The 26,433-nt window shown below is 35.3% G+C and overlaps 3 protein-coding genes and 1 pseudogene across 3 annotated transcripts; all 4 read left to right on the forward strand.

The window, feature by feature from the left end:
- LOC136823935 (uncharacterized) overlaps nucleotides 1–26,433 on the forward strand; it is a 400,726-nt pseudogene that overhangs the window by 100,614 nt on the left and 273,679 nt on the right.
- On the forward strand, nucleotides 697–3,050 carry LOC136823915 (uncharacterized). Its single transcript, XM_067080070.1, has 3 exons — nucleotides 697–1,518; nucleotides 2,110–2,221; nucleotides 2,674–3,050. The coding sequence occupies exons 1-3, from the start codon at nucleotides 697–699 to the stop codon at nucleotides 3,048–3,050; spliced, it is 1,311 nt and encodes a 436-aa protein (XP_066936171.1).
- LOC136823834 (uncharacterized) lies at nucleotides 3,175–4,389 on the forward strand. Its single transcript, XM_067080002.1, has 2 exons — nucleotides 3,175–3,327; nucleotides 3,537–4,389. Exons 1-2 carry the CDS (start codon nucleotides 3,192–3,194, stop codon nucleotides 4,370–4,372), a joined length of 972 nt encoding a protein of 323 aa, XP_066936103.1. The 5' UTR covers nucleotides 3,175–3,191; the 3' UTR covers nucleotides 4,373–4,389.
- LOC136823847 (uncharacterized) lies at nucleotides 20,157–25,578 on the forward strand. The gene is made up of 9 exons (XM_067080008.1): nucleotides 20,157–20,196; nucleotides 20,693–20,767; nucleotides 20,918–20,980; nucleotides 21,279–21,338; nucleotides 21,558–21,662; nucleotides 21,877–21,978; nucleotides 22,188–22,390; nucleotides 23,327–23,489; nucleotides 24,584–25,578. Exons 5-9 carry the CDS (start codon nucleotides 21,572–21,574, stop codon nucleotides 24,787–24,789), a joined length of 765 nt encoding a protein of 254 aa, XP_066936109.1. The 5' UTR covers nucleotides 20,157–20,196; nucleotides 20,693–20,767; nucleotides 20,918–20,980; nucleotides 21,279–21,338; nucleotides 21,558–21,571; the 3' UTR covers nucleotides 24,790–25,578.

Below are 26,433 nucleotides of genomic sequence, written 5' to 3' on the forward strand. Positions count from 1 at the left end.
AGATGGAAGCATAAAAACCTAATTAAAGGATCTTTTTTCACTGAGGTTAGGGGTTAATGAAGTAAAGGGTGTTTTGCTTTTTTTAACAAGTAGAGAAAACCTTATTAGTTATTATGCATAATACTTTCGAGCACAAGGCAAACATATTTGTTCATATTTCCTGGGTTTCCTACCCTTGAATAAAAATTCATCAAACTCCAGAAAATTCATTTCAAAAGGGGAACTGTAAATGTTCCATGCATCATTTTGGTTCAATGTTGTACATCTAGTGGACACAGGACGTGCTCTTAAATAGTAATACACTAGCCGTCACCCGGCGTCGCAAATTTTTTTTTCCGTAAGCGATCAAAGACCTCCAATAGCGATCCAAGACCTTCGAAACTTTTTTGCCGCAATTTTTAGCTATCCAAGACCTGAATTAGCGATCCAAGACCTGCTTTTCTTGCCGCGCGGGTGCATTTAGCGATCCAAGACCTGAATTAACCATCCAAGACCTGCGAGACTTAGAAATTATTCATTTTCTAGCTATCCAAGACCTTCATCTGCAATCACGTCTGAAATTCGGTTCGAACCGGCTTTCATACTCAAAACAAATAACATAATTTAATAAACATGATAATATAAGTATGCAAACAAGAGAGAAAAACCTCTCGAAAAAGAAACACCTTTATTTTTAGTGAGAAAAGAAAGCTAACGATGGATGAGGAAAGTTGCAGAGAATTTTTATGTGATTATTTTGGTGAAGGTTTTACTTTGGAGTTGTTTAATAAATTTGACGAATCCTCTGAGATAAAGTTTAAATGTAATATTGCTTCAGAAGATGATGTGGTTAAATTTGTCGATTTCTACATGCAAGAGACAAATGAGACTTTAAAAGTTAAAGTAAAAAAGAAAGAAAAACCAAGAAGCATCTACAAAATCAAAGCAACTTATCGGTGTCAACACGATACACGATATGAAAAAACAAGAGAGACTAAAAATGTGCTGATGCAGAACCCCTTTAGGCGATTTCAAAACACAAACTGCAGATTTCAAATCACTTTTAAAGTCTTGAAGAACCACTTGGATAACTTTCCCTGTAGTGTCCATATTGAGAATTCTCACAACCACGCAATCTACTCATTAGAAGCACTAAGCTTCAGGACTCTGACTGAAGAGGTGAAAACCGAAATCAATAGCTTCTTTACTTCTGGATTGACTGCATCACAAGCGTATATTGAGTTTATGAGAAACTTGCGCCACAAATCAGAAGATGATCTTAAATTCCATATAAACAAGGCAGACAGGTCAAAGTGCCCTGGAAGAAGGGATTTTAACTTCCTGTATGCAAAATGGGCAGTGGATCATTTTGGAGGACGAAACGGTGTCGATATGCTCGATAAAATGGAGGAGAAAGTGAAGGAGTTTTTAGAAGTGAACGAGGGTACGAAAATCGCATACCAGCTTTATGACAAAGTGGAAAATAGCCCGTTGATTTTGACAATTGTCACTCCTCTTATGCAAAGGATACACTCAAAGGTAAGCGAGCTTATTCTTGCTGAATGCGAACTAAACCCCTATTGTTTTTACCCTTTCACAGAAATGTATACATGGCTGGGCAACATGAATCATTTTTGACCAATTATAACAAAATTCTCGAACCTTTGGACGATAGAATCCTCCTTAACGTGCACTTTTTTAATAGCATGACATGTGGTTAAATTTTGCAAGCCTAGTTATGCTTTTTTGAGTTTAAAATGCGCTAATGACATGGTGCTTATGTAAAAACTTAACTTGCACATTGGGGATATATTATTTTTTCAGTGATTACTCCTGGGCATTTCGATTTTTCACCCCCTGGACACGTGTTTTACCCCTGGACAAGCATCAAATCGACCCCCTAGACACAAAAATTTACCCCCGGACATTGCAAATTCACCCCATGGACATGGCAGTTTTTCAGGGTTTTTTCATTACCCCTGGACAATATATCTTCCACCCCCTATGGACATTTTTTTCCTGGAAGAGCCCATTATGCATGCGGTGTTGTAGTAGGAGGTTAATGCGTCAACTGAGTGTATGTTTTGATGTCCATGCAAGTTTAGGCTGCTAATTTTTATGAAATTTTAGATCCGGCAAGCATCTGAATTGGTGTTCATCGATTCGACTTCCAATCTTGACGAACATAACCTGCGATTCTTCCTGCTACTCACGCATTCAGTATGTGGTGCATTACCACTCGGTAAGTGTTTGTGACATAATTTTAATTTTCTTTAACTTCAAATAGCTGTAAGCAGAAAAAAGTTAAGGTGCTTATTATATTTAAAATTGTGACGACTCAAATCACTAACTTCTCTGTATTTGTAGTCTGTTTAGACATTTTTATGAGCAACTCCAATTTTCGGTTTAGGCCTAGAGTTGCTATGGATCTTTTCAAATCGAGGCCGAAAGTTGCTTGTAAGGTTGCTTAAATGTTTCTTAAAGTTGCTTAAAATTAATGAAAGGCACATTAATTAATTTTTTAATAGACGATGTTGTTGTTAATTTGAGGCCTCAGGGTTGTTAAGCAAGTTGCCTATTTTTGGGTCATTTTGAGGCCTGAGCCCTTAGCAACTCGGTTGCTTATAAAATAATGTGTACACTGTATAGAATTATCATATAGATAATAATAAGAAATAATTATATCTCTTAAAGGAATCGTCATCACGAGCTATGAACAAGAATTGACCCTGAGCAAGGCTTTCAAGCTATTGAAAAGTATCTTACCAGAGGACGCATTTTTCAACACTCCGGAAGGTCCATCTGTTATCATGACAGACAATTGTAAAGAGCTCCACAACAGCCTTCGATACAACTGGCCAAATGCAAGGCTTTTTCTTTGTACGTTTCACATTCTTCAACAAGTTTGGCGGTGGTTGTACGAAAAAGCCCACGGTATTTCTAAACTAGATCGCGTGAAGATAATGCAGTTGTTCAGAAGGCTGCTCTATGCTGAGGACATCGAATCTCATCTCGCTTTACACGAAGAATTCTTCAATGCGGAAGTTGTCAAGAAATACAATCTGTCTTGATTACTTTCGGGATTTATGCGATTTAAGTGAGCGCTGGGCACGATGTCATCGAAGAGATGTGCTGATACGAGGAAACAACACTAACAACTATGTAGAATCCCAATTTCTAGTAATGAAGGACAAAGGCAGTATAATATCAATATGTTGCTGGATAAACTCATGATCGAATTCGAGGAGCATTTCAAACGACGTTTGTTATCTATTGCTGATGGCACCTTCGATGGAATTTACAGTCAACGATTCAAAGGCAGAAAAAGTTACAAATCAATTGTTACTGGTAAATTAAATTGAAAATCTATACATCAAATTTTAAACACCCCTGTCTCTGATTTTTTCGCTAGTGATGATTTTGATCCTAATTTTAAACTGATAATCTTTTTATTCGAAAGACCTGTTCACTGAAATATAGTGTGTCTGATTTTTCGATAAATGTTTAATAGATACCACAGTACTACAGTTAAATTCTTTTTTATTTTTCCTCCATAGAATATCATTTCGATTCTGAGAAAAGCTTACGAAAACTTGGACCAAACCTATTTCAAGTCGAGAGTAAAACTACTGATGGCCTCTTTTATACAGTTGATATGATAATTGGAATATGCGAATGTAAAGCTGGCTTGGACGGATCCCCTTGCTGGCACCAGTACCTCTTGTGGTCAAAAGGAATATCCACATCATCGAATTTTTTACCTCGTTTTGACAAATTTGAACGTCAAAAGTTTGCTGAAATTGCATTCGGAAAAAGTTTGGAGAGTTCTTATTATAACCCTCTACATATATCTATAATGGCCGAAGATATAGAAGATACCAGTGAAAATCTCCAAAGACAAATGCAAGAGGAGGAATCTGGGAGTATTGATGAAGTCAATCGGATCAATGTTGACAATACCGGTGAGAAATTGAAAGAAGAAGCTTCTAGTGCGCTCGATAACTTTTTCACCTTTGTTAAAGAAGAGATCGAAACAGAAAACACAGAATTCAATTCAGCTATTGTGAAATTCGTCAAACGATTCGAATCATTTTCTACAAGCCAGAAAGTATCTGCATTGCATAGCTTTGGGTCTACCTTTTCTGCCAGGAGAAGAACAAAAATCAAAGTTGGGCCTGCCGCTGTTTCAAGAAGGAAATCTCACATAGGCAGCAGGCAAAAACAAAGCACTGTGGCAACAAAAAGCCTACCACAGCGTCGCGTGAGTGTAAAACGAAAACACAGCATGAAAACAACCATAGACTTGAACGTTCCTTCTGCGAAAAAAGGTGGAGGTGAACCGATGAAAAGCAATACGAAAACTTTTACAAAGAAGAAGCCCAAGAAAGACTAAATTTGATAAGAAAAATACATGCAAAACTATTATATCTTTGTATTCGAACTCAAAAATTTACATATGATCCTAGTTAAAAATGTATATATTATGATAAACCATGTATATGTATACCAAGTTAAACTTTATGTATTACCCTGATATGCTTAACCATATTGTCATTTCTTTTAAATGTTTTTCCACATTGGCTACATGTAAAATTTTTGGCTTCATCGTGCGTCCTTTTATGACGATCAAGCTTTGAATAGCTCTGAAAGCATTTACCACACGATTCGCATTTAAACTTTTCTGTGTGTTTCCCATTGAAATGACCGGTCAATGCTTGCTTTGACTTGAACGGCTTACCACACCTCTCGCAATTGAAAACTCTGTTACACCTTTCCACATGCTCGTTGCGTCTAAAGATCTTGTCAAATGTTGCTCCACACTTAGGGCATGGCTCAACCCGTATGCCATTTTTTCCTTTTGCATTGTATGCCTGAATTAAAAGAAGAAAGTGCATTAAAAAGCCTTTAATCGTAAATTAATCGATGACTTTTCCAGGCTTTCCCTAACTTCTCTAAAAAAAGCCCCTTATAAAAGCTTATTAAAATCACCTTCGACTAGGCGATTTCTCAGCATAGTGTAAGGTTGATATGGGCAATTATAACCATGATATTCTTATAGGAGCTAATGTTATGCCTTTATTAACTTATAAGTTGATAGCTCCCACCATCACATTACGCGACTACAAATTATTTTTGTGTGATATAATAGTAAGCATAATGCCTCACCATTCTTTTGCTGCTCTCTAATGAAAACCATTCATATTTCATTTTTTTGGAAAAATCACCGAAGTCTTCGTTTGCAGCTTTCTTTTCCTATGAATGAACGAAGAACAATAATATAGATTTATCTAGAAAATATTCTAATATCGCATACTATAATGACTTACACCCTAAGTTGAAATATCTCAAGAAAGTCATGAAATTGAGAAAGCTGAAATTTTAGGCCTAATAATGCGGAGTTTTATTGAAAACAATGACTCGACCTCATTTCCGTCTTACCCAGTTGTCATGCACAAAGGCTTGCCAGCCATTCATAGAAACAGTTGATCCATGACCATCTTCCAATATTTCTGCCTCCTCTTGGTTGTTAACTAAGAAAGAAAGGTATGGCAAATTGACGTTGACGTTTACGAATTTCGTGTCCATACTTCCTGATTTTTTTTAACTGAGTAGGCTTTAAGAAGAAGCGGTCCAACATCAAATAATAAGAATAAGAATACAAAATTCGACAGTGGAATAGGTACGATCACGCTAACACATATCAAGAAAATAGTGAATAATTTTGCATTTTTAGTTAATGGTATGATAAACAAATTCCCATGATTTCACTGAACTTTGTTCCAAAAGCATGTGGACACTTTACTTTTTTAAATGTTCTCAGCACCCATCCATGATAATAATAAAAAGTTATACAATTTAGTTATCATTGGAAAGACAATTTTGTCAGACCGACGTAATCTTTATTTTTACCTTGAGTTAACTTTGATGATGAAGCTGCTACTTGATTTTCAATGACACCTTCCATCTTCGCTCTTTCATCACTTTCCTTAAATGTCAAATAATTATTTAATTAATTTGATTAAAAGTGAATAAGATATCACAGATATCACATTGATTTAAAGGTGAATTCAAATAGGTATTTTACAAAGAGACTTATTGTTGGAAACTGTCAGAAAAGTTTTTTTACCATGAAAATGAAAACTTCAAAAAAGACTCATTAGCCTGATGAAATAATACCTGTAAACATACACCATAAGTGATGTCAGCTTCGTCGATCCTTTCCTCCCAATACCACTTCATAAGAACATATCTCGCATACTCAACATGATTATATATGCTTGAGAGCCATTTGTTTTCGACTGGGAATGCCTTTTGATCATAAAGTTCCAAGTTTTTAGAAAACACCACTGCTGTCAAAAAAGACACTACCCCACATATATTGCCATTGATGCCTTGATAAGGCGTATTATCATAGCAATCGCGGGAACATTTACTTGTCTTTGGACCGTCGTGTGTCTTTGTAGAATGAGCACTTTCTATCCTTATCATTTCCGAGGGCATGGAGGGAAAGTAATTGCGAATGGTACCAGCAAACTCCTGCAATTTTTGCGATAACTCTTCTGGTATTTTCCAACCCAACGAATCTACATATATTGATCTTCCAGATTTTAGGTCAAACGCAAGTGTTGTCCAATTATTTCCAGGGTTTCCGTTTTTGGTATTCGTTCCAATGAAGGTCTGGCTAAGCTTATCCTTACGGACATTTGTAATGACGATGAGTGTTTCTACTTTACGCTCTACCCATTTCTTTACCAATTCTTCGAGCTCTGTAGTTCTTTCCAGAAATAGATATTGGTACGAGAAAATGAGAGCACTTGTTTGCTGTTTATTCAGAATGTAAGCAAGATGTTCTATCAAAGAGCGTGGGATCCAATTTCGACCCAGAAGTAGACAAAGATCAGACGTCAAAATTTGCGAGCCATTGATTGACTTTACTGATTTCCCATCTTTACCATTTTGGCATAAAAAAGCAAACTTTTCAATGATGGATGGGTCTACTCTAAAGTCTTGATGAGGCACTCTGACAGTTGCATCTCTGAGCCATTTTTCCTCATTCACTAAGCTTTCTTTTATTTCTTCGATCCTGTGTACATTTTTTAAAGTATCAATATCTTTTTTAGAGAAAAAATATGTCTCGTTGACAATGACACATTTGAATTTGCCACTCTCAAGAGTCTTTTCAATGTTGAAGCAGTCACTTTGAGTAAGCAGGATATGATTATCGATTCCGGACTTTTTGTCTGTTGGCAGCTTGTTTAACTTTTTCAAGTCATTGATAACAGTGATCTCAGGCACGTCGAGGCTTTTTATGTCTTTCCGAACGGTGTTGTGTAACTTCATTGCGTCCTTGGCGATGATCTGTAAAGAAGGTAGTAAAAATCAAATTAAACCAACACAAAATTTCAAAAGAATTTTGTTAAATGTTATCAAAATTTTGGATGTTACTCATCTTTCTACACAAATTCTTCAAACAACATTTCATTTTTAAAATTAGGTCTTACAAATTATAGTTTTGTATTTTGTGTTTGTGTCTTCGATTTTTTATAATTATATTACACAAATCAAACATGAAATGCCAAGATTTGGGTGAACCAAGAAATTAAAACATTTTTACATTATTATAATACACATTTATCATCGAAATACCCTTCTAACATTAAGACAAAGAATGGAAACAATAAATAATCACTTACAAAAGTCTCTTCAAAGTTTGACATTTTTCTTCTTTTTGATAAAAACAACAATCCAAAAAAAACATATAGAAATATAAAAAACCTTCAAATTTTACATATACACGTATAACAGAAAATTACTAAGCTTGCTCTTCGCTCTATGTAAAAGCAAACAACGGAAATCGCACATAAAAGAATCAGGCTGCAAATGTGTTAATCAAATGGAAAAGGACGCATGTGATTTTCTCTTTCCTAGTGTGACAGCCAATTTGAACCGAATTTCAGACGTGATTGCAGATGAAGGTCTTGGATAGCTAGAAAATGAATAATTTCTACGTCTCGCAGGTCTTGAATGGTTAATTCAGGTCTTGAATCGCTAATTGCACCCGCGCGGCAAAAAAAGCAGGTCTTGGATCGCTAATTCAGGTCTTGGATAGCTAAAAATTGCGGCAAAAAAGTTTTGAAGGTCTTGGATCGCTATTGGAGGTCTTTGATCGCTTACGGAAAAAAAATTTGCCCCGGCGTCGCACCTGCCGAGTAGAGTGTTGTTGAACACACCAAAAGCCCTTTGGATGCATAATTGGCATTCATAATTTCCAAAAATATCAAAAAGAAAAAAAGTCGTCATGCCAAGAAATTGCTTAAAAAAACTTTCGATTGAGGCGAAAATATAAAAATGTAGTGTTTCCGGAAAACAGCCGGATGAAAAATAATAATTTTATGACCCGGCCACAGACTATGGGTTCATCTATATAGTTCATCATAAAAAAAAGTAAAGTTGGAGCATTCAAGCTATCAAAGTAGTTTTAAACGCACGTGGAAGAAAATGTCCAAATTCACAACCAAAAGTTTTCCACGTTTTAAACGCATGTGGAAGAAAATGTCAAGTTTCCGACAAAAGTTAAAGTTTTCCACATTTTAGACGCACAGGGAAGAAAACATCCAAATTCACAACCAAAAGTTTTCCACGTTTTAAACGCACGTGGAAGAAAATGTCAAGTTTACAACAAAAGTGAAAGTTTTCCACATTTTAAACGCACAGGGAAGAAAATGTCCAAATTCACAGCAAAAATTTCCACATTTTAAACGCACGTGGAAGAAAATGTCCAAATTCACAACCAAAAGTTATCCCGTTTTAAACGCACGTGGAAGAAAATGTCCAAATTCACAACCAAAAGTTATCCCGTTTTAAACGCACGTGGAAGAAAATGTCCAAATTCACAACCAAAATTTTTCCACGTTTTAAACGCATGTGGAAGAAAATGTCAAGTTTACGACAAAAGTGGGAGTTTTCCACATTTTAGACGCACAGGGAAGAAAACGTCCAAATTCACAACCAAAAGTTTTCCACGTTTTAAACGCACGTGGAAGAAAATGTCAAGTTTACGACAAAAGTGAAAGTTTTCCACATTTTAAAGACACAGGGAAGAAAATGTCCAATTTCACAGCAAACAGCCAAAAGTTTTCCACGTTTAAAACGCACGCGAAAGAAAATGTCCAAATTCACAACCAAAAGTTTTCCACGTTTAATAAAATGCATTTTAAAATACCAAGGGAAATTCAATCATTAATCAGTAAATTCCGCTCAGGATTTGAATTTTTACTTACAGTTCTTATCCAACCACAACCATTTGGTACATCTACCATCCATTCTGACAACCATCATAAAAAAGCGAGTTCAAACTTTTTTGAGGTTGCAAGTATTTAATTTTTCAAATAGACCTAGCATGGTCAGATTTATCCCCAAATGTTGCGTCCTTGTTAGAATTTGTGTAAATATACAGCCAAAATTGAGATAAGTTTGTTGTGAAAGTTGATAAAGTGTCCTCTTTTTCAAGAATTCAAGAGATTGCATTGCATCTCTCATGCCACACCAAACGAAGCATCAAATCCAGCAAAGAATAATGAAACTTCATCATCAACCATTTCTTGTAACAATCACACAAAAATCAAATCAATTCAACTCATTAAAGCATCATAAAAACCAAAGAAAAATAGCAAAAGAGCAGTGGCAACCAGTTGTTTATTTTTGCCGCCATCTTTTATTTTGACTGTTAGAAAGCAGTATGGTCCGATCAAAAATACGCTTCGGAACCGGGCGACGTTTCCCGATCGGCAAGGAACCGTAGGCATGTTTTCCGGTGACGTGTCTCAAACGAAACGTACTCCGCCTCGAAAAAAGAACACTGTACTGTTTTCCCGCTCAGAGCTCGATCTATAAAGAGACTTGGAAAAAAATCCATAATGGCTCCCCCACGGCTCATAGAGAATTAGACTTTTAGTATATAGATAATAGAAAGTTCTCTTAAAGCACTTTGCAAGTGTACGAAATATGTTTTTTCAGTCTAGAAAATAGAAACAACAAGGTAAAGTATCTAATTTTTCTTTATGAATTTTTGCTTTTTTCAATAAATTTCTATATCTAACTTTAAACTTCTCACATATACATGGATAGAAGAGAGCGCTACACCCACAATACCTGTATTTAAGATTCATTTCTCTCTGCACTCAGTGGCGCAGGCCCCTACAGTCATGCGAAGAGAACCAATTGCATTGCACAAAAAGCTGTGTACTCTGGTGTACTAGTTAGCCTGCTTTAATTAAAAAAGTGACCTATTTTAAATACATTTTATCCAATTCTCTTTTTTAATGTTATAGGACAGAATGAGTTGGGTTATCATAGACTGGGATGACAGCGGCCTAACATGCAACAGCGTAAATGATACCAATGTTTCATGGGGTGCAACAGCGACTGGTGTGCCTGTTGTTGGAGATATTGTCTCCTGCAAGACTGGAAGTCATGAAAAAGTCTTTCTTGTTTTTAGTAGGTTTTATTTATTTGCCTTTTTATTTCCTAGTCAACCTTCCCCAGCTAAGTATCTTTTTTACTAGGTACAGTAAATTAAATTACACTTTTGTGAAAACTGATTTCCAAGTGTAGCTAACTTTAATATTTCCAAAAGTCGAGATAATTAAGACTTTTGTAAAAAACAATAGAATTTCAACATAACAACGTGTGAGGACCCATTTTTATTTTCAAACCTAGAGATGTTACCACAAAGGCTAGCCGAAAAGTAGCTAAGAGGAAAATTGATAAAGGTTTGTGATTTATTGTAAATCTTTGGACAAGTTTGCATCAACGATGTAAAAATAATAGATAACCAACTACCTCTAGAAGGCACTTCTCCCAAGAGAACAACCATTGTTTTCCTATTGAAATGAGCACTCCTTTAAATAGCTCTGTGTGCAGTGCGTGTTATGCTTTTAGCTAGATTTTGACACACTTTTTGACATCCACTGAATTGATAGAAAATTTGAATTGTTATTTACTGTAAATTTTGGAATTTTTTTCAAAAGATAAAGGTACCAATCTTTAGACAAATTGACTACGGATCGGCCTGATACCACTTAATCTTCATCTGGATAAATAAACGCCCATAAAATGATGTAATCTGAAAAATATATGTGTGATTTGAAGTGCGATATCTCACGTATGAAAAGTGCATGAAGGTTGCCTTATACAGAATAAACAGATGAATGTTTATAGAACAATAATATCTAATTAAAAAATTCCTTCTGTGAGGCTGCCTATAGGAAAATACACTTTTTCTAACCCAAAATTTGGAAAAATATACATCACGTGATCGATTCTGTCCAATAGAAGGTTGTAAATGAAGCAAGTTTTTATTTAATTGCACTTTTTACGATGCAAAATGTCATTAATATTTTTACAACCGTAACACAGATGTTTTTTGAGAATCAAGGCAAGTTGGTTATCTATTATTTTTACATCGTTGTTTGCATGAATTTTTATACCCTGTGTTTGTGTATTCTGTTTTCACAAAGACACTTCAGAGAGCAATAATCCAACAATCAAACTTATTTCTAACTTGTGGAAAGGTAATGCAAAATCTGAAGATATCACTTCCTGGCTTTGTTTTATTTTCTCAGGATTTGGTTCTTAGACTGCTTCAAGACTGCTTTTAAGGTAAATTCAATGAACTTCAATGTGGGGGGCGTACGAGATTTCGGTATTGCGGAAATGGGCTTGTTTTTGTGCGGAATTTCGGTAATCACGTCAAAACACTTCGGTATTTCGGAATCCAAAAAGACTTCTGTTTCGGAAAAATGACTTTTTTTACTGCGGAAATTCGGTCTGAAGAGCTTTAGTTTCGGTTTTTCGGTATCCGATTGTGTGCTTCGGAAATAATACTGAGGTTAACCATACCAGGATAATCACGATGACGGACGAAAAAATACGAAATTTGATTGGTTGAAACTCACTAGCCTGTTTAATTTTCATGGTCGTGATTTTACCAATATGGGACTTAACCTCACTAATTTCTATCCACAAAAGACGCTTTCTGAATCAATGACGTCAAGCACAAGCGCGCGCTAGATCCTAGCGGCGTTCGCGCGCACATATGATGGGTATAGGTATAGATTGCTCCACAACACAATCTTATTTCATTCGCGGACCTTTTGCAAGCAGTGAAAAATTGAAGCTTTTTCAAAACGGACCAAAGCTGGTACGATGAATGGCACGATGCCTCGAGGGCTTTGTGAGAAGGTCAACATTTTTATAATAAGGCGTTAATATTTTACTGAGAGTCAAATCATCACCTATCATTCGGAACGATGAAAATCCAGTTCTATAACAGGGTTCCCAGCGGTCAGGGAAAACCTGGAAAATGGGTTGTTTTTTGAAAAAGTCAGGGAAAACCTGGAAAAGTCAGGGAATTTTCGTAAAATTTCTCAAAAGTCAGGGAGCTTTTTTTCAGAATGCCTTGTTATTTTTGATTTTTTCTAAAGTCAACACACTTTGACTATTGTAAAGCTGGCCGGGTTATTTTTGAAATAATTATTTTACTACAACACGAAAAATTTGACGTTTTTGGTCAGGAAAGAATATTCTCTTTCCATTCTAAGTCAGGGAAAACTACTCTTCTCAACACTTTTTTTAGGGAAAAAGGGTGGATTTTAAAGCAAAAGTCAAGGAAAATTTTTCGCGCTCGCTTCGCTCGCATTATCTTTTACAAACGTCCTTTTTTGAGGTAGGGGGTTAAACTGAAATTTGTGTCCTCTGGTCTCTGTGTCGTACCACCTCTTTGCAGCGTGCGGTGTCCGCAGGGTGTAATAGTTGTACTGTATGTGGCAAAATATTCTTTTCCCACAGTTTCTTCCTTTTTTTATTCAAGTTTTTCTTTAAGTAAAAATTATCTACAGAAAAAAATTCGGTATCGGAATTAGTGAAATATTTTTGCGGAATATCGGAAATAAGGTAAAAAATGCTCGGAATTTCGGAAATCAGAAACCCCGTACGCCCCCCCCCTTCAATGTGTTACAGAGATATTTATTTATTTTAAGAATTTGAGACTGATTTGGACTGGTAGCCCTGAGTCCTTACCAAAGAAACAGGCTGACCCTAAAGAATATAAACCTTTCCGTAGGTTGAATCTTTACGTAGCCAATTATGAAGTATTATAGCAGCAATTGTGATCGTTTTTACCTTTTCTGGTTCCAGTGAGAATGGGCGTCTAAATACTCTCCAACGATTGGCTAAAATGCCGAAACCATTTTCAGAAATACATCGCATCCTGGAAAGTCTGTAATTGAACACACGTTTTTCGGGGGTCAAACCTTTCTGAGGGTATGGTTTCATCATGCCCAGTGGGCACGCAACGTCTTTAGGACGTCTGAGCGACGTCCGTTATTCGTCCTTTCGTCTCTTTCCCGTCGCGGTCTTTAAAAGACGTCGCTGAGACGTCAATTATAGACGGTCTTAGTACGACGTCTTACCGACGTCCAGCAATGGTCCACTATAGACGATCGGAAAAAGTAAATTCGAAGTCAAAAGACTTGTTGTTCAATTAGATTTGCGGGTGTTATATATTATTTGAATTATTCTTTTTGAATAAAGTTATACTTTTTCTCTAAGTCAAATCATAAAAATAAATTAAATGAAATAGGTTGACAAGATTCATACGTTCTTTTTGTATTTATTATTTTTTTAGAGAAAGTATTTTTGTGTTTTTCCTTTAAACACAGCCCCCGTCCAATTCACGATCGTCAGTTTCCGACGTCTTTCGACGTCTTTAGACGTCGAATAACAAAATCACAGCGCCGGGGAAGTCTGGGGCGAGAATATATAGACGGGGTTTTTGTAAATCCATTTTTGGCAAATTTATGAATTGGGAAGTAGTAAAAACAGCATAATTAAAAATAACTTTTGTTAAAAAGTTGTAATGAAATGATAAAAAATTAGTAAACATATAGAGTTAAAGCAATTAAGTTACTTTTTGTCATTAAACTTATTTTTATTAACCCCCGGTTATGTTTTCTTCCGGCGCCAATTTTTCGACAGAGACTTTTTATGAACAAAGAATTTGTCGACGGCAATTGACTTTGAATTGGAAAATCACGACAACAACACTCAAGCTATCAAGGTAAATTTTTTCTTAGAATATAACTCTGTACTTTCACTTTCTTTCTCTCCTTTTGCTTGGAGTTGATTGAGTTGAACTTTTCATTTAGTATTTTATACTGGGATTTATTGGTTTTGACTTATAGATTTTGGAATGGAGAAACTGCTTTTTTAATGGATGGAATTAGATTATCCATTGTTGGTGTACTGGCTATTACACACCCAAACTTTTTATCCTGTATGCTGATAAACAACCTTAATGCCTTTGGGAGACACTTGACACTCAGTTACATCAATATGCCTTCTTACCTGTCTTTAAAAAAATAAATAAAAGTAATCACGGAAAAGGACGCAAAAAAAAAAGACATAAGTGTGAGAACAGATTAATCAAACTCGTTAGAAAAAGTACCATTAGAAGTCATAAAAAATCAACCTGAATAAATGCAATCGAAATCCCAGAGAACTTCATAATTCCCCAAACAACATTACATTACTATGTCAAACTCCCATTACATAAATTTTACAATTACGTCAGAGTAGACTACGCTCGCCACCGAATAGGTTTATTTGGAAAGGGTAATTACATTTTATTGTTCGCTTCTTTTTTAAAGATTGGCCGGGTTGGAAAAGTATGAATTTCTTTGTACATATTTTACCTACCCCAAATATTTAGGAGGCTGAGTTTTAAACAAATGGTCAAGTTGAAACGAACGATAAATGTATCAAGGTCTGTTTTATTTACCCCCTGGTGACTTAACAAAAGAGACTTAACTCGATGTTACAATCCAATTATTGAAAGTTTGTCTCGGCCTTTTTATAATGAGCGAGACATACGTTCTCTGATTACGCAATTTTCATATTGACATTTTCGAGGCATTTTGATGTAACTGACACTTGAGGTAATAGATCAGTGCATTAAATTTCCCTGACTTGAGAAAGACTTTAAAGGTTGTTTTGATTCTTTTCCCAACCCTCTGCCAGTCAGTTTGATTACATATTCTCAATTTGAATAGTTGAAGGTTTCATATATATTGTTGCTCAATCGATTAAGGCAGGATTGATTGGTAATTGGTGTTGGACCGATTTGATTTGTGTTTGGCTGGCTCCACTATTTTGACCAGACGTAATTAATCGAACCAATCAAACGTTTGTCAAACTTAATCGAACTTTGTTGTCCAATTAAATTAATGCTCGACTAAGTTCGGTTGTCGAACTTTGATTGAATACTCACAAATTTTCTAAACTATAAACAATAAAGTTCAATTAAAGAAACCAACCTTAATCAAACTTAATTTAATCAATCGATTAACTATCGATTAGATATCGATTTTAATAGATAATCGATTGATTAGTAACGTCTGGCTCAATGCGAGCGAGCACAAAAAAGTTTTCAGTGATCCTTGGAATAAGATTACGTAATCGGTGCCAAATTGTTTTTGTCTGAAAGTGGCGACCAAATAGGAGGCCACTATTTTCAGGGTGTTCTCGACAGTCTTTCTCCCCCTGCTTGCATGGAGTGGATAGCAGAATTTAAAAATCAGACTACATATTTGTTTCCTAAAAGAAGATTACGTTGTGCGCTTAGTACTTAGAAAAGATTTGTGGAACATTTCTTCTTGTTGAACGGAGCTTTTTGTCAAATTTGTCAAACATTTTTTGTTGACGAACTTTGTGGAACTTAATCGAATACTCACAATTTTAGCAACTTTTGTCGTTCGATTTAGTTCAACAAAGTTCAATTAGTTCAGTTATCAAACTGTTCTATTAATTATCATGTCTAGTTTTGAGTAGTCTATCAATGACATTAATACAGAATGTAATTAATATAATCTCCTTTGGCAAGGAGAGGCTGAAAAAATTTTCCAATCAAAAATGTTGAAGGGCATTGAGTTTATTTTCATACTAGAGGTATTGTTGAGTCAGAAAAAACATGTTTTGAAACTTTTTGGAGAATGCTTTTGGTGTAGCGATGGGGATGTGGTTTTTACCCATGCTCAACACTTTGTCTTCTGTTAAAAGCTGTGCTTCATTTTCAAATCTGCAACACCTCAACCTCACTCAAAGTTTTCTTAAAGTATAAATATAACTATCATTTAGTCAATTTCCACCCTATCCTTAACAAATGTTCATATAAAGCTTTTTTCACATGCACGTAAAATTTTACTTTAGACCTTATAGAAAATCGTTTGTAATACACTACATAAGCTTAAGGGGATTCCCCACCCTTCAAGGTCTTAAGTAAGATTTTACGTGCATGTGAAAAAAGCTTAAAAAGGGGTGTGATATTTTGTTAGAAAATTTCATGGAAATATATTTAAAAATCTATAATCAACGTCGAAATGTACAAATGTTTGTGTCTATGGGACTCGTGCGACCTGTGTGTGATATTTAAGCAACATTTTAAATTTGTGGAAGGCGTCTAAAGAAAACAAGCACTTTGTTTGTCATTCCATTTATAAAGGTAATCATGCCCAAGTTGCTATAATTTCACTTTCCCCCTAAGCCGAGACCAATTTGATTAGTTGTTTTACTGGCTCCACCGACCCTGAAATTCCAAAATCGAAATAAAAATAAAATTAATTTTGGTAGTATATTTTTATTTCAAGTGCTTTACAGACTGTCAAATTTCTCAAAATTTTGGTATAAATTCAAGCTTTATGTGTCTTTTTATTTTCTATTTCGCATTTTTGTAAAGATGTAGTACTGTAGTTTTTAGGTGAAACTCTACTTTTATTTTAGTTTTTTCACCGACCGACCGACCCTCTTTTTTGGGTAGCTTGGCCCGTGAAACAACAAATTAAATAATTCTTGTCTAACATTTTTTCTTAATTTCCCATGTTTTGAAAAGAAAAGCAGGAAAAACACAATCTCTCAACCAAAAAGTCTAAAACATTTATCCAAGTAACGTTAGATTTTTGAAGTGAATTCAGTTTTAAAGGCTTCTTAAATTTGAAAGAGATCCAGGTTCCCCAATTCTAAAGGAGCCCAAGTCTATTTCTTATATAAAATGAATTTTTTTTTGTTTTCCTGAATTTATGGTTCATTTACTTTATTTTGGTATATCTGACGTGTCCACCTAAAAAGTTGATATAAAATTTTACAACCTCATAATAAAGGAAAAAAAAAACCTTTAAATCACCTAATTATGTCAAAACGCCTTAACTAAGAAGCTTAGTGTGGTAAAATATTTCAAGTCACTTTAAAGGTTTTAGTTTTACATAAGTGTTCCTATTTCATATCAGACATGTCATGTCTTATATCAGGCCGGTGTCTCCTATTGTTACTTAGTCTTTGATTTTGTGCTGAATAAACAAAAATTAGTTTTTCTTTTCTTCTTGCTGATCTTTGCTTCTTGCTGAACAACCTTGCTCCTTGTGAATTAAAATCACTCTTATTTAAAAACAAAATTTCAGATTGAAGGGAAGAATTTGTTTAGAAAAAATGGGCTCTTCCAGAAAAAGGTTTTACATGGGGGATGGAGGATATAATGTCACCCTGTCCAGGGGGGTAAATCACTAAAAATGTATAATGAGTTTGTTCGAGATTTTGTTATTGAAACAAACCGTTTAATAACCAATGGTTTTGTTTTTAACGGCGTCCATAGATCAGTGTCTTTGTTTTGCTTCACTTGTGACGCTCCAGCACGTTCAGGGCTTAGAGGCACCATTCAATATACAGGCTATTATGCCTGCGAAAGGTGCTCTCTAAAGGGTAAAAGTGTTAGAAATCGGATTGTTTATGACAGGTGGGATCCTGAATCTGATCCTCCGATTGAAGAGCGTACAGATGAAGTTTTTCGTCAAAATGGATACGCCTTGCCCGATGACGATGGCAAGCGCCATCAGTTGGATGAGTCTGAACTTGTTGGCTTGGCAATTGACATTATCAGAGATTTTACACTGGACCCTATGCACTTGGTTTACCTTGGAGTGACTCGCCGTCTACTTTATTATCTAAAAGGTTCTTACAAGAAGATAAAAGCTGGAAAGCTATCTACTGCCTATCTGAATGCGATATCTAGAAATCTTGATGATCTCAAATTACCATCTGATTTTGCCCGACAACCTCGAAGTATTTCGGATTTAGACAGATGGAAAGCCACTGAATTCAAATCGCTCCTCCTGTACACTGGTTTGGTTGTACTGCGGCCATATCTTTCCTCAGACGCTTGGAAACACTTTTTGAGCTTCTCTCTTGCAATCAGGTTACTAAGTGAAGAAGTTGATGCAATTCGTAATGCAAATTTGGATGTTGCAAAAGAACTTTTGAAATATTTTGTTCTTAATGCTCATATGTATTATGGTGAAACGTTTTGCGTCTTCAACGTGCATAATCTACTGCACCTTTCAAGCGATGTGTATTATTTCCAGCTACCATTGATTGCATTTTCCTGTTTTCCTTTCGAGAATCATTTACAAAAATTGAAACGCCTCGTCAGAGGAAAATCAAATATACTTAGCCAGATTGTGAAACGATCAGAAGAATTAGATGCTAGTTACTATCTCGATAAACCCGTGGCGATGAAAATCAAACCTGATGGAAAAAATTCATGCTTTTTAACTTCGCATCGTTTAGTTTTTGTGAAAAGGCAAGAAAATGGTGGTGCCTTCTTATGCAACACTTATACGTTATCAAATCTTTCCTCGTATTTCAATCTAATGGGTATCGACTCTAAATCAGTTGGTATATTTCTTTGAAAGGAACTTTGCAAGCAGAGGAGCGACACTATAGTAAAGAAAGTTTCCTGAAAAAGTGTGTATGTTTACCGTATCGAAATGACTTTGTTGTAATTTCATTGATTTAGATGTCTTCCTGCAATAACGAGTCAAATTTTGAAACAGATTTAAAATTTTCTTTGAAAATTGTTAGTAGTTTTTTCCAGAGTTATCATGGTTTACGGTCGTAGTGCTTGTACAAGTGTATACTCGTTAAAACCTACAAAGTTGGATTTTGGACTTTTTTAACTTCCAAACTTAATTATCGATATAAATTGTATAATTCAATTTTTTACAACCTCTTATAAAATGTTCATAAAATATCTAATTTCAGAGTTTTATCCTAAAGTGTCGTAAAATTCGAAGTTATTCAAAATTCTATCAAAAAACCTTTGAAAATCAAGTTTTTCGGACCTAGAGATTACACAATTATATTTAAGGTCGTGTATGCAAATTTTGTATCCACTGGTATAGACCTATTGTTACTTTGAATTCTTTGCAGTATTTTATTGTTTTCCCAAATGTATTTCTTCTGTCTAAAAGTACCAAGCTTTATTTATTTGTAATTACTATATGAAGAAAAAAAGTCTTTCTTTGAGCATTTTTATTATTTTAGAAAGTTTCATAGACTTTCGAGACTTTTCAGGTTACGAACTATCGTGGTTTTCGTGAATCTTGACTTTTTTTGCGAATGTTAATCTCTCTCCAAATGCTACAGACGATAATGAACGTTTATGAAAGTATGGCTTCCTAAAAAGTTGTCAGCAGTGTTTATCCTTTTAATTATCTTAAAATCCTACCGAAATCCTAATCTAATATTCTTAAACGAGTGCAATGAGAAAATGTTATCAATCATTTTTTTTTTTTCAGAATGGCATACGTATTAGTCAAATGTTTTGAAAATAACAAAATCGTCGAGGCCACCATTCCAAAGCATTGGATGGAAGGACATACGATGTGGTGGCCAGCACACAAAGCCAGACAATTGGCCATCAGTCTCGCTCCGCTAGACAAAAATTGGAAATCGTTTCCAGTCTTAGAAGTCAAGAGATCTAGTGGTTAGTAAATGTATTTTTATAACATGCATAGAAAATAATGCTTACATCATTGGTCCTTGATTTTAGTATGAGCTTTTCTTTTTCCATTCAAACCTTGTTATTTCTCATTGAATTTTTATGGCTTTACACTTTATGAAATATAAAAGGAGAATTCCCGTTTTCGTGTAGTAGATCGATGTCTTGAGAAAATGGCCAAATATTTAAATCTGGGCTAAAGCTTGTATAATTTCCCATCTTATCTTAAGATAAAGTTTAATATTATATTTAAGACAACTTTGAAGAATTGGAAACTGGATCATACACTACTACGGAAGCTGAAGACAGTCCCGTTAAGAAGAAGCCAAGTCGTAAGTGCTAAATAATTTTTTTCTTAAGTTAATACGGGGTTGAGGGTTGAGCAGACCGTTATTATACCCTAGTTCCTTCTTTTATCATTTTCCTACGGCTACTTCAGATCTCAAATTTGATTTTTCAAATTTGACAGTTTCGAATTCTATACATTGACGCCATTGGGCTCTTCCAGAAAAAAAATATTACATGAGGGGTGGAGGATATAACAATTTTTAGTGATTTACCCCCCGGACAGGGTGACTTTTGGCCCCTCAGACAATAGGTTTTACTCCCCGGACAAGCATCTGCTGACCCCCGGACACACCAAATTACCCCCAGACAGAGCAAATTTACACCCCGGACAAGGCAAATTTTGATGATTTTTTGCTACCCCCGGACAATATATACTCCACCCCCCATGTAAATTTTTTTTCTGGAAGAGCCCATTGCGATGAATACGCAATTTCGATGACAGCTCATTTTATGATGAAGCATTTCTCGTCTACTTTATAGACCAAGAGAGAAATACAAGTCAACCTCAATTTGCGATTGAAAGTTCTTTGCCTTCGCTACCAGGTGCAGCCACAGGTGATTATTTGTGTGAAATTCTTTTTGCCTTATACCTCCATTGCTTGGTATCAGATTCGGTACCATAAAAAAATCGTTAAGTTTACAACACTAAATTCGATTCTTCTCAAATTATAAATTTTATTTGATTTGCCACTTATATCACTTCAGTATCGTCCAAACAAACAGCTGAAGAAAATTCTTTCCAGCTTCGCTCTCCTGTTTTGGGCAAAGGTAACATTACACCTTTTTTTTATATATTGTAAAATTATAATCTTTTAAAAATCTTGTATGGAAATTTCATCCAACATTATCTGGAGAGGAAACGGGTACTGTAGTGTCACTAGAGTTTGAAAATGGTCTCTCTCAAGTATATTTTAACCTTAGTGAATCTGTGGAGATATTTTGAGATCCTGATATACTTTATCTCTTTTAAAAAGGTTGCTTTTTCGGACTAGTAAATAGGAATTAAAAGCAAGTTTAAGCTGAACAGAACACTCCTTAAATTCATTTTTTTTATTTTTCGTTTTAGTAACAACCAAGGGAAAACCAAGGGGAAATACAAGTCTAGTGTCTCCTGTTTACAACAAATGTAAGTTTTATAGTAGATCTTTAAAAGTTGTAAAGGTTTAAAGTTAACGGGCCAAAGGTATACCTTAACGAATTAGTTGTTCTAAAAGTGATGTAATGTAAAAAATGCATTGTAGGGGCTCAGATCCTTGAATTACTTCTTAAATTGGAATACCGATCGCTTCTTTTAGTTTTTTTTGCATAGGTTAAATATCAATAGAAAGAAATTCTTTTGTTCTAGCCAATATATCACAAATGGTCAGATCGAGTTTTTCGCCCACGACAGAGCAACCCAGTAATGCCAATAATGCATTCATTCCAATCCTTCCTGGATTCAATTCACAAGGTATAATGTCTTGAGATATTTTAAGCTAATTGTGTACATACAATAATTATTTTTAGATAAAGTAAGATTTTGAATGCTTTCTGCAATAGGAACACCCAGATATTTCCACATTTGTAGTTACTCTATGCTATATTAAAATACGTTAAATTACGTTTCGGTTCGTGAAGAATATATACATTTCCATGACACTGATAGTTTAAATATTCCTCTCTAGGTGATCAATCGTTGATTTCGACGACAATGTCATCGCCCGTTCGGCAAACATCAAAATACCCAAGTGCTGGTGGTCATAACTTTAAAGAAATGAATAATAAACGTAAGTTCGTAATAAAGTTCTTTGATACAAGTCCTTTTACCTGCTTTCTTAAAATCTCTCCCTCTCTAACTTGTTTGGAGCTAACCCGATGTCATATCACGCAGTGCTTATCTAATTTAATATAACGTTAGATGAACGCTAAAACACGAACTAGTGAAAAAGTGTGTACATCAAAATTAGTAATTGCATCATTGTACTTTCATTTTCAGATTTTCAATATACGATCATGATGGAGTTTCAACGACTGAGTCAGAATCAAGATCGTATACTAAGTCTACTCCAGAATTCAAACATGGACACCGAAGAAAGCGATGATACAGGAGATCAAATCCTTGTGGCAAGTTCCTCAATGGAAGAATTCAAAAAAGAGGAATTAGAGCTAAAGCAGAGCAGCAAAAAACGAAAGATTAAGGTACGGCTCAGACTTGTTATACATGGCATGGACCAGGGGTTTAGGTACCCCCTAAGAAAATAGGTACCCCCTGAATTTTAGGTACCCCCAAAGAACAGATGTTAGTAGGTACCCCCTGTGATTGGTACCCCCTGTGACTTGAGTATATGTCAAGAAATGAAAAAAATTGTATATTTTTACAATTAAAAAGAATAATGATAGTTAGATAAAAGCAAGATAAAATATAGTTCCCAAGCCCCCAGACCTTACTGCATAAAAGTTAGATACCCCCAGAGATCATAGGTACCCCCTGAAATTGAAAAAAAAATCCAGCCCCCAGCCTTTTTCAGGAAGATTTTGGTTGTAGCCCCCCCCCCTGCGGCTGGGGGGGGGGGGGTTCATGCCATGTTATACCAACCTTATTCCTTATGAGGATAATTTGAAGTATACACCTCGATTTTCTTGCAAGGACCCGTCGTTTATTAGTTTTTGAAAACATCTTCAGCTGTCAATTGCAAGGTCTCTCATTTTGTTGGTACATAGATAGCCTGATTTTAGTCCATATTTCTTTGGAGGTATTAACAAGATATAATTTTCAACCCAAACTGACGTGTCTATTAAATGTGGTTTATCAGGCACCTTAAGTTATCTTGGTAATCAATGCTCTTTTTTATAAGCATAGTATTTTTATCATACTATAGCTCAAATTTGCAAAAGAAAATTATGATGCTAAGCTTAGCTCAAAGGTGGGAAATTCATCATTCAAATGAGATATTTTCTGTTTAAGTAGAAAAGAAAAATTGTAAATAGAAAACTTTTGACCTTTTTATCTGGGAAAATGAAAATCAGCCAAAATTGGCGATGTTTTGAAATATAATATGATATCATACAATCAGCACATGGCTTTTGGTTGCCCCTTGTTTGCTTAAATTTGTGCATATTTTTTACACATTTCAGCGAAGACTCATAAGACAATTATCATCTGGCAAACCTGCGAGAAAGGCTTTGCTTTCGGCATTGGACTCGCTGATGACTAGAGCTGTGCAAGGTCAATTTTCAAAAGCTGGCAAGAAAGGAAAACTGAACTTTCAAGACACCCATCATTATACGTGCATTATGAGTAAGTTCTATGAATATTATCCAACTTATGACAACTTATTAAATTATACCAAATTTGTGGTGTAGATAATTTCTTTAGTGTACTTGATTCGCAATGTTTTTGATAGTTTTGTTATTAAATTATCATTATTTATTACAGTCTATGTGTAGCTCACCTCTACAGGGTGTCCCGAAAAAAAAGTACTATGTCCACTTATCTGTGTTAGATACCCCCCCCCATACAGGGGGTGGACGAGCATTTCCAGGGGATAAAAGACAGGTTTTAGTCTGTCCACTTTAATGTCACTTTAATGAATTTTTCCAAGGCTTTCTTTGTAAATTTTGCAATTTTGCAGGGGTATCCCTACATTTCAAACATTTTTTTTTTGAATAGAAAGGTTCGCCCACCCCTGTATGGACTTTTAATGGAACAGCTCATGATACTTAAATCACAATAATGCAACAATGAAACACAAATGCAAAAACCTATAACATTCAAAAATCATTTAGAATGGGGCAGCAGAATAAACTGAAACTATTTTTGGAATATCTTTAGTCGAACGACGAATTAAAGATTGTCTTAAAGAGCATTATTAGATCTTGTGATACAAACACAGCTGTTTTTTGTACTGATAGAAGTGGTAGTCGGACACAGTGCTCTTTTTCGGGACACTTTGTAATTGGAAACCATGATGATTATTACTGAATACCGCCTTTCAAAGTCTTTATTCTCATTTTATATATTGTAATGCCGTATCAACTTGGGGGCACGGGGGGGGGGGAGCTATGCCCCTCAATAATAAATAAAAATGATTTTTTTGCAAAATGCAAAGTTTTCTTTTTTAATTTGTCATAATTGTCACGATTGAGTGCATTTTCAAGCAATCTAGAGCTCAAATTTTCAAAATTTCCCCCCTCGGGCCAAACCATGCTTGGCCTTCACGGTGTCACTCGACTTCAGCCCCCCCCCCCCCAATATGGAAATGCTTCCTACGTCAAAGTATTGTTGTTACAAGAGTGCTTATCGATCATAAATTTATTTTAACATTTTAAATCTCTTTAACTTGTTTAACTTCTAAATTTTGAAATAAATTCATTCTCATTTTAACGTTTTAGATGCCTTACAAGAAAAGTATAAAGACAACGATTTGGATTGGATGATAGGTGACATTATGAAACATGCTCCTAAAGAAAAGAAGCGAAAAGAGCAACAAAAAAGTAATGGGAAAGAAAAGAAACGAATGATTCAAGATAGTGGTGCGTATGGAGGTGGTGCTTGCGGTAATGCCAGAGATGATAATGATAGTAGTGATGATGATTGATTTTTAGATACGGATAAGAATAACCAGAGATTTATTAGCCAATTCCAAATTTGATTTAACATCTCTTTCTTGTTGATAGATTTCTATACTCTGACGATGACGTCTTGTAGTGAAGGTCGAATATACAGATTTTAACAGACATGAAGTTTCAGCTTATTCTTTTCATCATGAAGATCAATCGTTTATTTAATTTGTCCATATAATAAAATTAAAAGGGTAATTAGATGATAAGAGATATTTGGACTGTAGATTTCAACACCCCTGTCTCACAGGCCCGGTGGAACTTTTTCCTCAGTGAGGATAAAAATTATAGTATTTATATTGTCTTTTTGTTTTGTGAGTTTTGTATTTATTGTTTCCATTTTGAGTATAGTTGAAGGTTTACTTCTTGACTATATAAATTATATCGCGATCCCGATAGGGATAAAAATTCTATTGTTCCAAGTTTAAACGATCCAGTGGGGATGGTTTGGAGTGCAATTTTTAAATATTGAGTCTCGAGTTGAGATGAAATAAAAGTCAATTTCCCAGTGGGGCTGAAATTTCAGGATGTTTTCCCACCGGAGACGAAATTTTTGCCAAATTTTCAGTGGGGCTGGGGTCCCAGCCGGACTGTCAAACAGGGGTGTATTCATTTTATGGTCCCGAGAAAAATCTTGAAATATAGCCCTAAGGATTTTCCAAAGACGAGGTATTCAAGCTGATTCAAGTCAAATTTCAAGTTTTTCATATGTAGAATTCTTTTTATTCATTGATGTATATAATAAAGTAGATTTTTCCTACATAATTTATTCGTAGAAATATATTTTTATCTACATTTTAATTGTATTTTCTGTAAATTTCTTGTAAATTGTTATTTATATATTTTTTCATTCAGATTCAAATCCTATTTTATTGAAACATATAGAAACAAAAAGAGAAAAAAGGTGTTTATTCATATGTTTGTGAATTTCATTACCATGAAAAACTTCTACTAATTGACAAAACAGACAGAGACATTTATAAGCAATAATGAAAGCGAAAAGAAATTATTTCATTGAGTAATTGTTCCAAAATGCTAAGGTCTATTCTCGTCCGCTATGGACTTCAAATTTAACATTTGGACGTCGAAACGACGTCCAATGGACGTCGAATAGAAGTCGAATCAAACAATTCCCGTCCAAACTTAGTCGGAATACCGTCCACTTCGGACGTCATTATGAGACGAAAAAAGACGGACGAAAAGCGTTTCATTTCGACGTCTCCATGACGTCTGGAGAACGTCGAACTTGGACGACGTTTCGTCGAAAAAAGACCATATTTCGACGTCTTCTGGACGTCCTGTGCCCACTGGGTGAAAGTAGAAAGAGGAAAAGCATCGTCACCTGTACATACGTATGATACTTTTCTAAGACGACCAGGAAGTGCTGAGGATTCTGGCAAATTAAGTGCACCGGACTCTAGAGCCAGTTTCAAGGGACTTTGGGGCCAATAACCACCATCTGAATTTCTGCCATTCATACCTATGTCAGCAAAAAGGAACTCGTATTCTGGTCCAATCATCCCCATCAAAATGATGCTGTCACTTCCTTTATATCTAAGAAAAGTTAGAAAATCTCTCATGGATCAAAACACTACCCTCAGCATAATCTCAGCAAAAGCTGA

The sequence above is a fragment of the Clytia hemisphaerica genome, unplaced genomic scaffold (assembly GCF_902728285.1).
Source record: "Clytia hemisphaerica strain Z4C2 unplaced genomic scaffold, Clytia hemisphaerica genome assembly, whole genome shotgun sequence".
Lineage (NCBI taxonomy): Eukaryota > Metazoa > Cnidaria > Hydrozoa > Leptothecata > Clytiidae > Clytia > Clytia hemisphaerica.

Bases quoted from the DNA above. Each gene is read 5' to 3' on its own strand.
- LOC136823834 (XM_067080002.1), top strand. From the start codon at position 3,192: ATGTTGCTGGATAAACTCATGATCGAATTCGAGGAGCATTTCAAACGA. The intron at 3,328-3,536 runs GTAAATTAAATT...TTTCCTCCATAG, and splicing joins TTACAAATCAATTGTTACTG to AATATCATTTCGATTCTGAG.
- LOC136823847 (XM_067080008.1), top strand. From the start codon at position 21,572: ATGGTCAGATCGAGTTTTTCGCCCACGACAGAGCAACCCAGTAATGCC. The intron at 21,663-21,876 runs GTATAATGTCTT...ATTCCTCTCTAG, and splicing joins TCCTGGATTCAATTCACAAG to GTGATCAATCGTTGATTTCG. The intron at 21,979-22,187 runs GTAAGTTCGTAA...TTTCATTTTCAG, and splicing joins TAAAGAAATGAATAATAAAC to ATTTTCAATATACGATCATG.
- LOC136823915 (XM_067080070.1), top strand. From the start codon at position 697: ATGGATGAGGAAAGTTGCAGAGAATTTTTATGTGATTATTTTGGTGAA. The intron at 1,519-2,109 runs GTAAGCGAGCTT...ATGAAATTTTAG, and splicing joins TGCAAAGGATACACTCAAAG to ATCCGGCAAGCATCTGAATT. The intron at 2,222-2,673 runs GTAAGTGTTTGT...TATCTCTTAAAG, and splicing joins ATGTGGTGCATTACCACTCG to GAATCGTCATCACGAGCTAT.